We start from the raw sequence: 14,493 nt of genomic DNA on the forward strand, positions 1-14,493 counted from the left end.
TCTCGACCAAAGTTTTGGGTTTCTATAGTACTGATATTGCCAGAGTAAGAACCTTAATATTAATCTGCACAATTTCAAATTTGTGTTATTTAAAAATTACATTAAGAATACATAAGGTATGGTTACTGACAGGTTTCAAGGTATATAATGAATAAAACTCTGGATTGAGGTTTTTTTGTTTTTGTTTTTTTTTTAAAAAAAAGGACTAGTGTTAAGCTTTTGTACAAATACTCAAATTCTTGCCGTAAGTTAATTCCCAGAGAAAGTTAGATATTTGCAGACTATTGTTTCTTTCCTTTCATATAATTTGAGTGTTTGTCAAATGTAAAGGACTGTTCCATGTGTCAGTATGCATGTGCGTGTATGAGTATCATATTAAGATCGTTTTGTCCATCTATTATGATACTGACAAGACAGATGACCCATCCCCATACCTAATCCCTTTCTCAAACAAAACATCTATTGGATAGCTATGTGGAAATATTATAAACTAAAATGTGAACCTGTATTAATAACTACATATAAATATAAAATCTAATTTTCTAAAATAAAGTTTGATCTAGCATAGCCAAAAATACATTGTACCAATAGGGAATCAATATACACGAAAGGAATAAATATAAATTTACATGACCGTTATCAGGATTTCCCAATTTGAATAATTTCCCTCAAAACCGACATATGAAGTATATAACAGAAAAAAAACAAAGTCTGAGATTATAATAAACTAGGTAAATCTGATCAGAGGCGTAACTGCCCCCTAGTGACAGAATATTATAATACACTCTAAAAATAGATCATACAAAAGATCTACATTAATATAGAAGTTGGAAATAAGAATGCTTAAAATTTACATTGCTTCCAAAATTTACAATTATTCCTTTTTCCTTCATTTGTTCATTCATTTATTACTTTACTTTATATACAATAAGGAATAAAACAGGAATGATTTTATCCTTCATTGCAGTCTCTTGAAAGATACACAAGTAAACAAAGAAATATATAATTAACAGATTATGATAAATGCTATGAAAGAAATGAACAGGATGTTGTAATGGAGAATAATAAATTTGGGGTAATAAGAGACACTCTATTTTGGATTAGGTGGCTGGGCAAAGCCTTGCTAAGGAAGTACATATACACTAAGACTAGGCAGATGAAAGTCCTGTATATAGGATTTTCAGGATGGACATGGATCGGGGTGGAAGTGCACCAGGCAGCAAAAAATGTAGTGTACAAACTCTCAAAGGTAAAAATTCTTGATCTCCTTTCATCTTAATTCTAGAAACTGGCTTAGGCTTAACTCTATCTTTTGTGAACCTATAGTTTAGCTTATCTCAAGTTTATATTCATATGCCCAAATTCTGGACGTTAGGATCCTTGATCTTTAAAGCTTGTCTTATAAGTCTAAACCACAGTTTTTAGTGGTTTGATAAGATGTTGGCATTAACTTTTCTGTATTTTTGGTGTACTAAGGATAAAAAGATTGTGTTAGTGGTTATCTCTGTATAAGATAATGGGAAGTCTTTTCTAATGTATTTTCTAAATTTACTATAATAAACAGTGAACCTGTATTAATAACTACATTAACGATAATAGTTAATGTTTAAGTAACTGTCTTCACAGCCACTGTAGTTATGAGGCCGCAGGGTTTTTAAGGCTTTTGTAACTGGGGGTAGGAGAATGAGAGTAGGCCAAGTTAAAATACCACATCCTATTGTTGTTCTTAGCAAGGTAGGTATTGTACTAAGCACTTTATTTCCAATATCCCATTTCATCTTTAAACCCATGAGGTTAGAGTTATCATAATCCTATTTTACAGAAGAAGAAAACAGAGGCATAAAGATGTTAAAGTAGCTTGCTCCAGGTCTCATGGCTAGTAAGTGACAGTGTTGGTTTTGGAACCACAATCTGTATGATTCCAGTCTATTCCTCATTATGCTATGTACTACTTTTCATTTGTGAAAGAATAATTAAGAGAAACTAAGTTTAGTTAAAAGTATAGCTAAATATGAACTCATGAGGGAAATCAAGTACAAATTTTATAGAATATGTACTGTATATAAATTATCAATGAGTTCTTTCACTAAATAAGTCATTCTTAACCATGGTATATATGTGAATCATTTGGGGCATTTTATTTTAAAAACTTACCTGCAAAACTTCCCACAGATGATGTCTGCACTTTTAAAAGTCCTGCAGATTCTAACTCATTCCCAGACAAGAACCACTTCATTAGAATAAAAACTCCTTAAAATTGGTACTATATAAACTATTTAATCACCTAATTCCTATAACAGTTTACACAGGAAAGATACTTCTTAGAGAAAATGGCACAAAGGAAAAAACAGAAGCTTAAGAATTAGAGAGACTTAGGTTTGAATCTTAGCCCTCTCACTTGCTACATATACGACTCGGGAAAATTAACTTCTCTGAATGTTAGTTTCTTCATCTATAAAATGGAAATTTTTTTTTAAAAATCTACCTCTTAGAATTGTTGCAATCATAGATAATGCATGCAGGAATGTAGTAAGTGCTCAACTGGTAGTTGTTACAATTAATCCCAAAATTGCCAAAACAGATATTAGATTTGGAAATTCAACAAAAATATTGAGTGCCAACCTAGGACAAAGTATACTCTGTGAAGTTACCCAAGTGATAATAGTCTTTCAAGAGCTCATGATCTAATAAGGGAGAGGAGCATGCTCTCTAAAAAGGGAAATTGTAATAAGCATTAACACAGAGAGGTATATTTCATATATCATGAGAAAATGGAGGAGAATTCTGATGTAGAAATGGTTCTTAAAAGTGCAATATGAACTGTGTCTTAAAAGAAGCATATGTTCCTTGGACCTTATTCCAAACCAAAGGTTCGTAAACTTTAACATGCATCGAACTCACACAGAGGGTTTGTTAAAACACACATTGCTGAACCCTACCCCAGACTTTCTGATTCAGGAGATCTGGAGTGGAGCCTGAAAGCCTGCATTTCCCAAGTGACATTGATGCTAATGGTTAAGAGAACCCTCTTGAAGAACTATCACTCTAGACAGAGAGTGCTTGAGCAAAACTGACAAGTGAGATACAGGGTTATCCCTGAGCTGTATAATATGGGCTTTGTGTGAGTGGTTAAGGAATATGGTTTGAAGACTAGAAGAAACTTAATAAAAACACTTCCTTCTCTAATAAGAGGTAGATAAATTACCCTTCCTAGGAAGGTGATCTAACATTCAGAATTAAGTTAAAACTATTTAACTACCCCTCGTGATAGGAAATTATCTCTAACTTGTTATCTTTCAACACCACTTGCTGTTCCCAGCTTTGCATCACACAGGTAAACATTAAGGTAATGAGGCAACAGTAGATTTGGGGGCAAAAGAATAACTAAATGTAAAAATATTAGAAACAGTGTCACTCTTATTCTTTATAAATGAGAATATAATACCAATACACCTTGAATCTTAATACTTTATTTAGTATGCTATAGGTTAAAATTCTTCAAAAACACAGAGTTGAAACCTATTCAATAGTGGCACTTAGAAATTTCGAAGAATCTTCCATACTCACCAAAACCATCAATATCTAGATTATTTTCAACCACAACATCTAGCAGAGAGTCACCAACATTTCCTTTGGCTGTTAATGTTTCACCATCGCGGTTTAAAAAGTGGACTGTTATTTTATCTTCTGAGCTGGAAAAGGAAGCAGAGTTATATTATTTTCAGCTATTTCAAAAGATACTTTAAAATAATTGGTTTAATAACATGTTGCGAGGTTAAAGAAATGGTGTGTGTGCACATGCACGTGCAAATATACTCTTTTATAGTATTTTCTTTTCTTTCCAAATTTCATTTGGGAAGAAGACACCACAAATCAAGGGCATGTCCATCTGCCTACCTACCAGTAGAGCTCTAGCACTTTAAAGGAAATGGCAACTGTACTATGCTGTAAAGTCCAGCACAGGGAATATAGTCAATGGTATGGTAATAACTATGTGCAGTGTTGGCTGGGTACTAGGCTTATGGGGGGCGGGGGGGGGGGGGAGTCACTTCATAAGTTATACAAATGTCTAACCACTATGCTGTACACCTGAAACTAATATAACATTAAATGTCAACTGTAACTGAAAAAAAAATTTTAATTAAAAAAAGGAAATAACTACAACACTAGCAATGCCATGTGTCTATGGACATCATGTACGTCCTTAGCACTCACAGTCACAGGGTTACAGTCATACAAAAACATTCAGCAATCATTATCACTCATGAAGTCTGTTTTACTCTCGTAGCTCTGAAAAACAATGTTTCTATGAATGTATCCTGAAAAACTAGGCCATGGTTGGAGTGAGCTTTAGAAAAGCAAATCATTCTGCTATCAACAAGGCAATTGTGCAAGTGTCTGATAAGTCCTGTTATTGACAGGCACCAGTTTGAGTACTTGAACATATTATTTTGGTATACTTTATACGGTCAAAAATCAAAGTGACCAGAAAAGGTTTTTTCTTTGTTTGAATCTGAGGGAAGATAAATATACCCCTCCTCATGTGTTCCTCTATAGGATATTATATTATCTATCAGCTAACTGATCTAAATTTCTTTCCCTTCTCACAAGCATCACACAAATTTGGGAAAAGAAATTATACTAGTGACTAGATCCCTATTCTCCACCACTGGTCATTGTAATTTTTACCTCACAATTGAAAAGATGTACTTCAGCATAAAATAATTAGTTGTAATTTTCACTACTGCCAGTAGCTAGTAGTCCGTCAAAGAAAACTTTGTTAATATCAGTAAAATTTAGAATTAAATAAGTCCAGAGCTATAAATATCTTGCAAATTGTCAAATGAATTATCTCATTTTACAAATAAAGCAACTAAAGCCCCTATCAGATAATGGCCTCCCTAATATTGCAAAACTGAAAAAAAAAAAAATCCATTAAATAAAATTTATCAAAAGTGTGTGAAAGTCCCTCAAAGAACCTTTCCTCTCCAACTTCTTTTCATAGTAAAAAAAAAAAAAAAAGCTTTAAAACAAGTATTTTGAATATTATTCATGATTTTCAAGGTAGAATGGCTGAGAATGAAGATACTCTGGAGGCAGGGAGACCAATTTGTAAGTTATTAAAAGAGCATAAACTAAGCGAGGATGTAGGAAATATTGACTTAAGAAATATTCAGGAGATAGAATTAAAAAGTTTGGGAGATCATCAGTATAAAACAGATTGAGAGAAAGGGAAAAAATGTTGACATTTCCAGCTCAGGCAATTAGGGGATGTAATTTAACACAGGATTAACAGAGAAGGAGTTTTAGGAAAGATAGAAATGAGTTTGAGATTAGACCTGTTTCATTTAATAGAAAAAAAGTATGTGAATGTCCAGCAATCAGATGGAAATATGAGTCTGAACCCAGCAGAGCTCTCGAGAGATTTGATATCAACAAACACCTGGTAGATAAAGCTACAAGAAGTAGAACAGAAAGAATTCTATCATTTATACTGAATGGAATAAAGGCTTTAGGGTTGCTGTTCTTCTAAAGCACTTTAGAGCTACATTACAGTAAAAGAATTCGAACTCTTTTACATCAGACCCCTCTTATGCAGGAATAGTTAACAATGTATGCAAAATATGTAACACAGAGTAGAGCTCAACAAACACTGATTAATAACTTTTGTTCAAAGTGCCAGTCCTTTTGTTGCTAAGAATCTGAACTGCTGCTATGTATCTCACCAGGGTACAGTTCCAAAAACAAAAACAAAAACAAAAAACTGCAGAGTAAAAGTAATAAGTTTACCAAAGGACAGGAGAGCAAGCAGAAATGAGAGAAGCAGCATAATTCTGTAGATGAAAATGTACGGAATGTAACAATCGGAAGATGATTCTAGCCCTGGTTCTGACATATACTCATTAAATGACCTTGGGAAGCCATTTACTTACTTCCTTACGTGTAAAATGCAAATAACAGTGATTTTCCCCAAGCAGCTGAGAGAATTAAGAGGGAAAGTTTGTGAAAACTCTTTATTCCTTAAGGCATTATACACATGTACTTTACCCAAGTAATTCGCCCATTCACTATTAACAACTGGTATTGGTGGGTTTTGCAGATTTTTCTACCTCCAATTCTACTAACTTGCAAAAAGTTTTTAGCTGTTCCCAAGAAGGATAAGATTTCATGTTCTGGGAAGTAAATATGATACTTCCAAATCTACTATCAATTTATCAGCCAACAGCTCGAAAAACTATGTTCTTCACTTGTCACCCTTCATTCGTAGCCATCTATTCTGCTCAAACACAGCAGATATTTTAACAAATCTGTCAAAGGTTTCTGTGCTAAAGTTCTTAACAGAATTCTAACAGGGGAGTTACAGCTGCTGATGCCTACCCTTTCACCATATAAAGTAGCCAGGGATGGTTGGTCCAAGAAAAGGGCCCAATCTAGGGATCCCGATTCCTATAGCCACCTTAACTTTTTCAAATAACCCTATGAGCTAAAGAATTATCAACTACTATAGTGCTCAAAAGAAAAAAAAAAAAAAGACGTGAATTTTAGTCCTACTTAAGCTACTTAATATGGAATTTTTATTCCCATTTATCTACCCTTACCCCATCTATCTCACAGGATTTTAAGTCCAGTGAAATGATATATAAAAAGCTCTTTGCAACTTGAATCATTACAAAATATAAAGTATTTTGTCAGTGTATTTTGTAGTTAAGGGAGTTTTTTTTGACTCTCAATTACTGATAGCTTATCTACATGTTAAATTTCAAATCAGAACTGTAGCTTCTAGACTGTTGGGTCCAATCAACCTCCGTACGTTCTATACCTGCAATGTCCAATACAGTAGCTACTAGTTACTGAGTATTTGAAATGTGGCCAGTGCAACTGAGAAACTGCCTCTTTACTTTTAACTGTAATTACCTTAAACTTAAATAACCACATGTAGTTAGTGGTGACTGGACTGAGCAGCTAAAAATTCAGATATAAGAGATGGGTAATCTAGTTGTAGCTCCAAAGATGTGATAGGAAGCACAAGGCCATCAAGAGAAACTGTGCCAATGAAGAGGAAAGCAGGATTGTGAGGGAATAAGACAAACATGTTTCCCTTTAAAACAACTTGATAATACCCAAATCCAAACAATAAATTTAGGTAAAATAATTTCGATTTACAAAAGCATTTATGTTCCTTTAAATACTAGTTACACGAATATGTTAACTGCCTGTCCCAATTTAAACACAATTTTTCAAGAAAGCATCTAGTAGAAAACAAGGCTTCCACTTAGAGGGATGTCAAAAGCAGGAAAATGTAAAGAAAATAGCAACAAACAGGGACAAATCAGGCTTGCCTTTTCCATTATTCCCCTCAGAGTTAATACAACAAATTTATTGAGCAACCACTAGATAATAAGATTAAGGGGAAAAAATAGGACTAAGTCCTACACCCTATTCTAAAGTACCTCATCAAGAATACAAATCCAACAGTTTCTCCCTCCAGTTCTTGCTTCCTACTACATGCCAGCAGTGGACTAGAGCGCAGTTCAGATAATAATCCTGTGAGGCCTTTACTATTGTCGCCTGCATTTACAAATGGGGAAACAGGTTTATAGAGATTGAAGAAGTTAGTAAATGCCAAAGTCCAGTTTAAAACCCAGCTTTGCCTCTCCAATACAGGGGCTTTAACCCTACATAAACTGGAAGAGAGCATACAGGGAGGCATAGAGCACAGAGTGGGTGTATTCTAAATGGACATTTCGCTGGCAAAGAATTGAAGAAAGAATTACCTAATACAGCAAGAGAAAGGCCTGGTTTGAAAATGAATGATTGATAGATAGATAGATAGATAGATAGATAGATAAAAACAACTTGCTGGCCGGGATCACAAAGGAGTGCATCTTATGAAGGTCACCGCAAGTTCCAGGCAAAGGGTAGATCCGAGCCAAGGCAAAGGGTAGATCCGAGCCAAACATATGGACAACCAGCGGCAGCAAAGTACCTCGCTTTCCTCACGGAACAAGAGGCTCTCGGTAAGCGAGATTGGGGATCCCGGGTCTCCGTTTCCCACCAGGCGTCGGTGCTTCCGCAAAGTAGCTCTGCGGCTTGGCATTACGGAGACCAGAGCCAGCACCGAACGTCAGGAGAGGGCCGCGAGGATCGCCGCGGAGGACGGGCGACAGGCGGGCAATCTGGGTGTGTGCGGGAAACGGGAAAGTCCGAGAAAAGCCCGCGGAGCGAGAAATCGGGACCTGGGATCGGGACAACCCCCGGGCAGGGGCACGTAGCCCTGGACGAGGGACCCCTACCCGCACGCGCGCATGCCCGCGCCTCACCTGCTTCGCGCCTGCGCCGACAAGCTCAGTGTCCGGCCCGGCACGGCGCTCCCGCCTCGCTCCCGGCTTCCCGGGAGGCCGCCGGCTCCCGCGCGAGCTCCGGCGAGAAGCAGCCACCGACTGGCCGCGCCGCCGAGGGCCGCGGAGGAGGCGCGCAGGAGCCGGGCGCCCCCTGCGGCGGCCATAGCCGGGGTTCGGGTAACAACCGGATGCGACGCAGGCCGCACTGCTGCGGCCGCGAGAGGCTCCCCGAGCGCGGGCGGGCAGCGGCGCGGGCGCCCGACACCGGCGGGTCACTGCGAGGGTCCTGCGGGGCTGAGGGCCGAGGACTTCCGCTCCGCGCGCGCACTGACGGTTCCACGCGTCCTCCCCGTGACCTATAAATCCTTTAGCGCCCCAAGCGCAGCCCCTCCCCCTGCAGGTCCCCACGCCTCCCGGAAGGATTTTTTAGGAGGCGGAGCTAAGCGCTTTGGTTTTCTGCGTACTGACGCGGTTTTGTCTTAACCGTGATACTTTGTCAGATCGCTATGGTTGCCACGCAGGAACAATGAAAAGTGTAAGATAGCTGAACGTCGGACGGAAAGGTACAGTAACACAACCGCCAGTTAACTAAGCCATTTTCTTCTGTGCCGCCCTGCCCTCTTCCTCCCCGTTAAAAACAAAAAAACAAACAAAAAAAAAACGCGGTTGATTCTGTCATCAGAGTTCGAACTAGAGTGAAAGGGAATTCTGGGCGTTATCAAACAATAATAATAGGAAACTTCAGCAATTTCAGAATGCCAGTAGGCATGATATGCAGAAAAAGAATTATGACTATAAAGTTATAAATGACCATAATGAATAAACGTAAATACTGGAGAAGGCAGGTGATAATCTTAGTTCCATATGTAAAATAAATGTCTGAGTACTTGAAACCCATGAGACTTAAAAGGAAAATTTTGATGAACTGAGATTTTTAGAACACTTCTACAAAAACCAGAAGACTGAATTTTAAAATACTTCATTGTGGTGAAAAGAGCACGGCTCTGAGGTCAGAAATTGATGTTCAGATCCAAGGTCTACCACTTTTGAGCTCCAAGACCTTGAATAAATTATTCTCTTAGAGGATGAGAGTTTTCATAACACTTTCAGGGATAAGATGTTCCATCCCTCAGGGCCATTCTGAGGGTTAGACAAACTAACACACCGCACAATGGGCATAGTGCGTCACAATGATCGATAACTTCCTGGGCCTGCCTTCCTAAAGTTACTCTTGAAGTCTAAAGGCCAAAGTCAAATAGATACTGCAAATAGGCTAAACACAAGAAAATATGCTTTTTAGAACAATAAAGAATAGACCTGAGAAAAGTTTCTCCAGACATTGTCTGGTGGACATCGATGGCAGACAGACGGCAGTCATTCAGCTCCTGCATTGTTTCAATCTGGCAATAAACAAAGACGGTCAAGTTGGAAAGGACACAACAAACCCTGGCAAGTAATTCCAAAAAAGAGGTTGTAAAAGAACAGTTAATTTTTTTAAAGGCTCAATCTCCAAAGTCAGGTGAATTAATTGTAGGAAGAAAACTGGAAAAAAAAAAAATGCAGATATTCCCTCTCAGCCCACCTATAGCAATCCGGCTTCAAATGGGTTGTGGCACTTATAGCTGAACATGTTAACTTAACAGCTTTTTGCTTTGTAGGGTAGTCGTTTGTACACATAGTTTGTCTTAGTAGCCTCCGTACTACCAGGCACAGGGCCTTGAGCATATCAAATGTTCAATAAGTATTTGTGAATAAATAAATGTCATGTAACCTCCATTAGTAATCATCAGAATTCATGAAACATGAACAAGGAAATTAAAGACAGGGAAAATGGTATCAAGATTTTCAAAGTCAGATAAAGTTAATTCTGAAGATTACAAGCATCAATATTCAGCAGTATTCTAGAGGGGTTCATGAACACAGATAAAAAAGCAATATGGAATTATTAAGGACAAGTTTTACTTATATATTTCTCTGTCTTACAAAACTCCCACCCCTCCATTTTTCACTCCTGTTAAAATCCACCCACATTTTAAAACACCTCAAATTATCTTTCCCACAGTTGTTTATTCTTGTAAAACTTGTAGTATCTGTTGTTTCAAGTTGGATAATGTTCATGAAAGTGTTTTGTAAACTGTGAAATGTCATAAAAATTCAGATTCAGTGTTTTCTGAGCACCTACTCAGCTTCACGGTACCATATGCTCCATCACACATACTTTGTGTAGCTCCTCTAGACTGAAGTTCCCAAGAGCAGGGATGCTCTCTATTCATCTTCATATTCCTAGCACCTGGCATAGTGCCTGGCACATAGCAGCCATTTAGTAATATCTTTGTTAAAAACTGTCTTAGGAACTTTCACAATTTTTATTTCATTATATCACAGCATCTCTGTAAAGAAGATATGCCTATAATCAATAAATGCCTTTAATCAATAAGTATTTATTGACATTAGCAGTATGTAAATCACTATGCTGCTGAAGACACAGCAGTGAATAAAACAATCCCTGTCCTCTTATTTTTAGATAAAGAAACTGAGGTACACAGTAGTTGTGACTTTCTTAGAATCCTACTGCTAATAAGTTGCAAACCCAAAGTGTAAATCTAGGTCTTCCTGGTCCCAAGTCCAAGGCAGAAGCACAGGAAATTATCATTTTATTATTCTTATTATACAGATGATCCCTGACTTATGATGGTTCGAGTTAAGATTTTTCAACTTTACGATGGTGGAAAAGTGATGTACTTCGATAGAAACTGACTAGGCTAAACTTTGATGGTAGGTTAAGTGCATTTCTAATTTACAATATCTTCGACTTATTTATGGGCTTATCAGGATGTAACCTCATCTTAAGTTGAGAAGCATCTGTATTTTATTATCTATTTATTATTAATATAATTTTACTATTATATATTATTGATGTATATTTATGTATCATATTTTTCAACTCTAATTCAATAGTAGATGCCTAAGATTCTACATGATCCACATACAGGCATAACTCGGAGATATTTTCGTTCAGTTCCACACCACCATCATAAAGTGAATATCACAATAAAATGAGTCATAATCTTCTTGTTGGTACAAGGTCTTGTCTTCAGTTTGTAAAAAACAACATTTGTAAAGCACAATAAAGTGAAACAATAAAATGAGGTATGCCTATAATTTAGGGATAAGGTCAGAAATTATTATTATCTAAATTTTTAAAAAGGAGCACAAAATTAAACCTAAGTGTATTTCACCTCAAGAAATCACTCACTCTACCCCCCAGGATTTGTTAATATGGCTGATAATATTGGTGAGTTTCCTAAGGTTAAATTAATTACATAACATATAAATAAATTACTATTTTTGTACCAATCGATCTTCCTGCCTGCACTCTTATCTCACTCTAAGGCAAACTCCATACTGCCCATAGGCTGATTCTATTAAAATACTGATATGATCATGTTCCTTTCTTCATGAAAATACCTGAATGACATTCCATCATCATTATGTGATATTCCATTACCATTGGAATGACAAGGGAATAGAATTCTATCACCATTTATTAATGGAATAAAACAAACTGCTCAGTTGGACACACAACACCCCTTCAGCTCTTCACTGCCCACCCAACATCTATCCTGCCTCATGCCAGCATTGGTCTTGCCTCATGCCTTTCTTCACTGCAGATTTTGTACTCCACTACCTGCACCTGGCTAATGCATGGCCAGCCTCCAGAATTCAGTTCAGTCCTTTTCAGGAACTATTCTCTGACAAATGCAACTTTTATTAACCTTACACACTATAAATCCCTCTATTTAGTTTACAATTAAACGTCATATGCAAATAAGAAGTTGAATCAAGTGGCTTGCTAAGTTTCAAGTCCCATTTAAGATTTCGGGTACTTTTTTAAACTTATTAACATAACTCTCAAATGTTAGTAGTTGGTTGCCTATTTTGTGATATTATCCTCTCCTGGTTAATAGTTCACTTGGGGGGGTGCAAATGCTGTTGTTCTAATTGTATTTCTTTCTTCTTTGATTACCTAGACTATTTGAATAAAGATAGGCTTACCCTCATCTTCTCTTCCAATGTCCAGAAGTGGAGCCTGTATAGGAAAGGCAAGATAAATACTTATTTCCCTATATTTATCTATTATACTTACAGTTTTATTCTTGCTTTGTGTTTATTCCAAAGCTGATTTAAAAAGTTATAATTTTCTAGAAAATGGTATAGTTCACCTAAATTTTCTAAATCTATTAGCATAAAAGTATTCCTAGCATTTATTTTTTAAAAATCTCTGATACATATATAACTATATTGCTTTTTATATTTTTTATATTCTTTCTCTATCTTCTCTCTTTTTCTTTGAGTAGTCTTGCCCAAAATTTATTTTATTAGTCATTTTCAACTTTGGACATTAATCTGTACTGTATCTTTGATTTCTAATTTTATTTACTTATCTTTATAATTTCCTTAATTCTAAGTTCTTTGGATTTAGTTTTTCTAACTTCCTGATCTAGATAGTTAGCTCATTAATTTTTAATTTTGCTTTTTAAGAAAAAGAATTTAAATTTCTCTAAGTATTTAAATTCTTTCTAAGTAGTATGTTTGACTGTTTCCAGAGTTTGAAATGCAATATTTTTTTTATCGTTCAGTTTAAATATTTGCAAATTTCCACTCTGTCCTTTCATAGGGAGCCATTTGGAAGTGCGTTTTGATTAAGGTTTCAAGACTTTCTTCAACATATGAAATTATTTACTAACAAAAAAACAAATATAATAACAGCTATCATTTATGGGGTGCTTACTCTATGCTAAGCACTCTTCTAAGTGCTTTACATGTTTTGACTTTCTTAAAGGTGAGTATTAGTGTTATTATCATTTTATTGATGAATAAACTGAGGGACAGTTTATGTTTAAATAAAATAAAGTTTGGGGTGTTATCAAAAGAAATTATACTAGGTGGCTTTTAGTATAGTAGTTTTTATAATATGCAAACATAGGAGGTACAATATATATTATGTATTATATTCTACAAAAAATGAATTTATTCACCTTTAAAGGTGAGAGGAAAAATAAAATGAAATCTACATGTTTCCATTTCTTTACATCTAAGAGAAATGCTGTTGGTGTGTGTGTGCGTGTGTGTGTGTATGAGAGAGAGAGAGAGAGAGAGAGAATTTAATTGACTTGATATCAAAATGGATTTCCTCCAGTTCTGTTTTTCATCTTGTTTGTATCATTGTTACAGTATGATTCTGTTCAAGACATTAGATGTGTATGAATTTGTTCTTGGAAGTATTAACATGCAGGCCAAACTAAAGCTTAAAAATAAAGAAATTTTAGTTAACAACTCCATGGAAGAGCTCAAGGCCGGTCTTCAGGAATGCAGCATTTGATCTTTCTGGATTAAGATTGAGTAATCAGAGAGCAATGGCCAAATTTTCTTTAACTTAGTTGACATAAAGCTTTGAGTTACAAAAAAATAGATATATATTGTTTTGCTCCAATGTCCATTGTTGTTTGTAGGAGTTTCTGGGTATTAGTCTATTGCCAAGATTCAGACTTAGGGTTTGCTTTAAAAATCTGTTTCTATCAAAATTTTCCTAAAATTATAACCATTTCAACATCTCAACTTTTTTTGGAAAACTTCATCTCCATGTAAATTAAAATCATCCTGCATACCATTTCCCTACAAGATTATTAAAAATCCAGTGTTTAACTGCTATGGGGAAGCAGGCATTCTGAAATATTTCTAGTTGGTGTGTAAAATAGTCCAACTTCTACAGAGGACAATAAAATAATATTTATAAAAATTACAAATTTATTTACCCTTTAACCCAAGAATCTCACTTCTGAGAATTAATCCTGCAGATACAGACAGCTATGGATGGTACAAAATGGTATGTGTAGTGTTATTTGCAGCATTGTTTATAATAGCAAAATATGAGAAATGCCCTTCAAATGTCCTTCACTAGAAGATTAGTTAAACTATGTGACAGTAGCTCCCCCTTATCTGCAGCTTCACTTTTTGTGTTTTCAGTTATTTGTGGTCAGTGAAAGTCCAAACATATTAAATTGAAAATTCTAGAAATAAACAATTCATAAGTTTTAAATCATGCTCTCTGAGTAGCATGACAAAATCTCACTCGTTCCCACTCTGTCTC

The 14,493-nt window shown here is 36.1% G+C and overlaps 1 protein-coding gene and 1 long non-coding RNA gene across 6 annotated transcripts in view; one reads left to right on the forward strand and one right to left on the reverse strand.

Annotated features, from left to right (window-relative positions):
- The window catches only part of FDX1 (ferredoxin 1), a 39,263-nt gene extending 30,588 nt beyond the window's left edge, over positions 1 to 8,675 (reverse strand). For all 5 annotated transcript variants that reach the window (XR_004950818.1, XR_004950819.1, XM_016121119.2 and 2 more), the window contains exons 1-2: positions 8,322 to 8,675; positions 3,568 to 3,692 (exon numbers count right to left, since the gene is read on the reverse strand). Coding sequence is in view for 3 of the 5 variants with exons in the window: in XM_016121119.2 (XP_015976605.1) it covers positions 3,568 to 3,692; positions 8,322 to 8,506 (310 nt within the window). In the remaining 2 variants the exon portion in view is untranslated. The remainder of the gene's footprint in view (positions 1 to 3,567; positions 3,693 to 8,321) is intronic.
- Positions 8,676 to 8,804: 129 nt separating this feature from the next.
- LOC118602814 lies at positions 8,805 to 12,598 on the forward strand. The gene is made up of 3 exons (XR_004950820.1): positions 8,805 to 8,905; positions 11,017 to 11,117; positions 12,374 to 12,598. It is a non-coding gene; the product is annotated as an uncharacterized LOC118602814 (long non-coding RNA).
- Positions 12,599 to 14,493: the final 1,895 nt, after the last annotated feature.

Source organism: Rousettus aegyptiacus, unplaced genomic scaffold, assembly GCF_014176215.1.
Source record: "Rousettus aegyptiacus isolate mRouAeg1 unplaced genomic scaffold, mRouAeg1.p scaffold_m13_p_5, whole genome shotgun sequence".
NCBI classification, from domain to species: domain Eukaryota; kingdom Metazoa; phylum Chordata; class Mammalia; order Chiroptera; family Pteropodidae; genus Rousettus; species Rousettus aegyptiacus.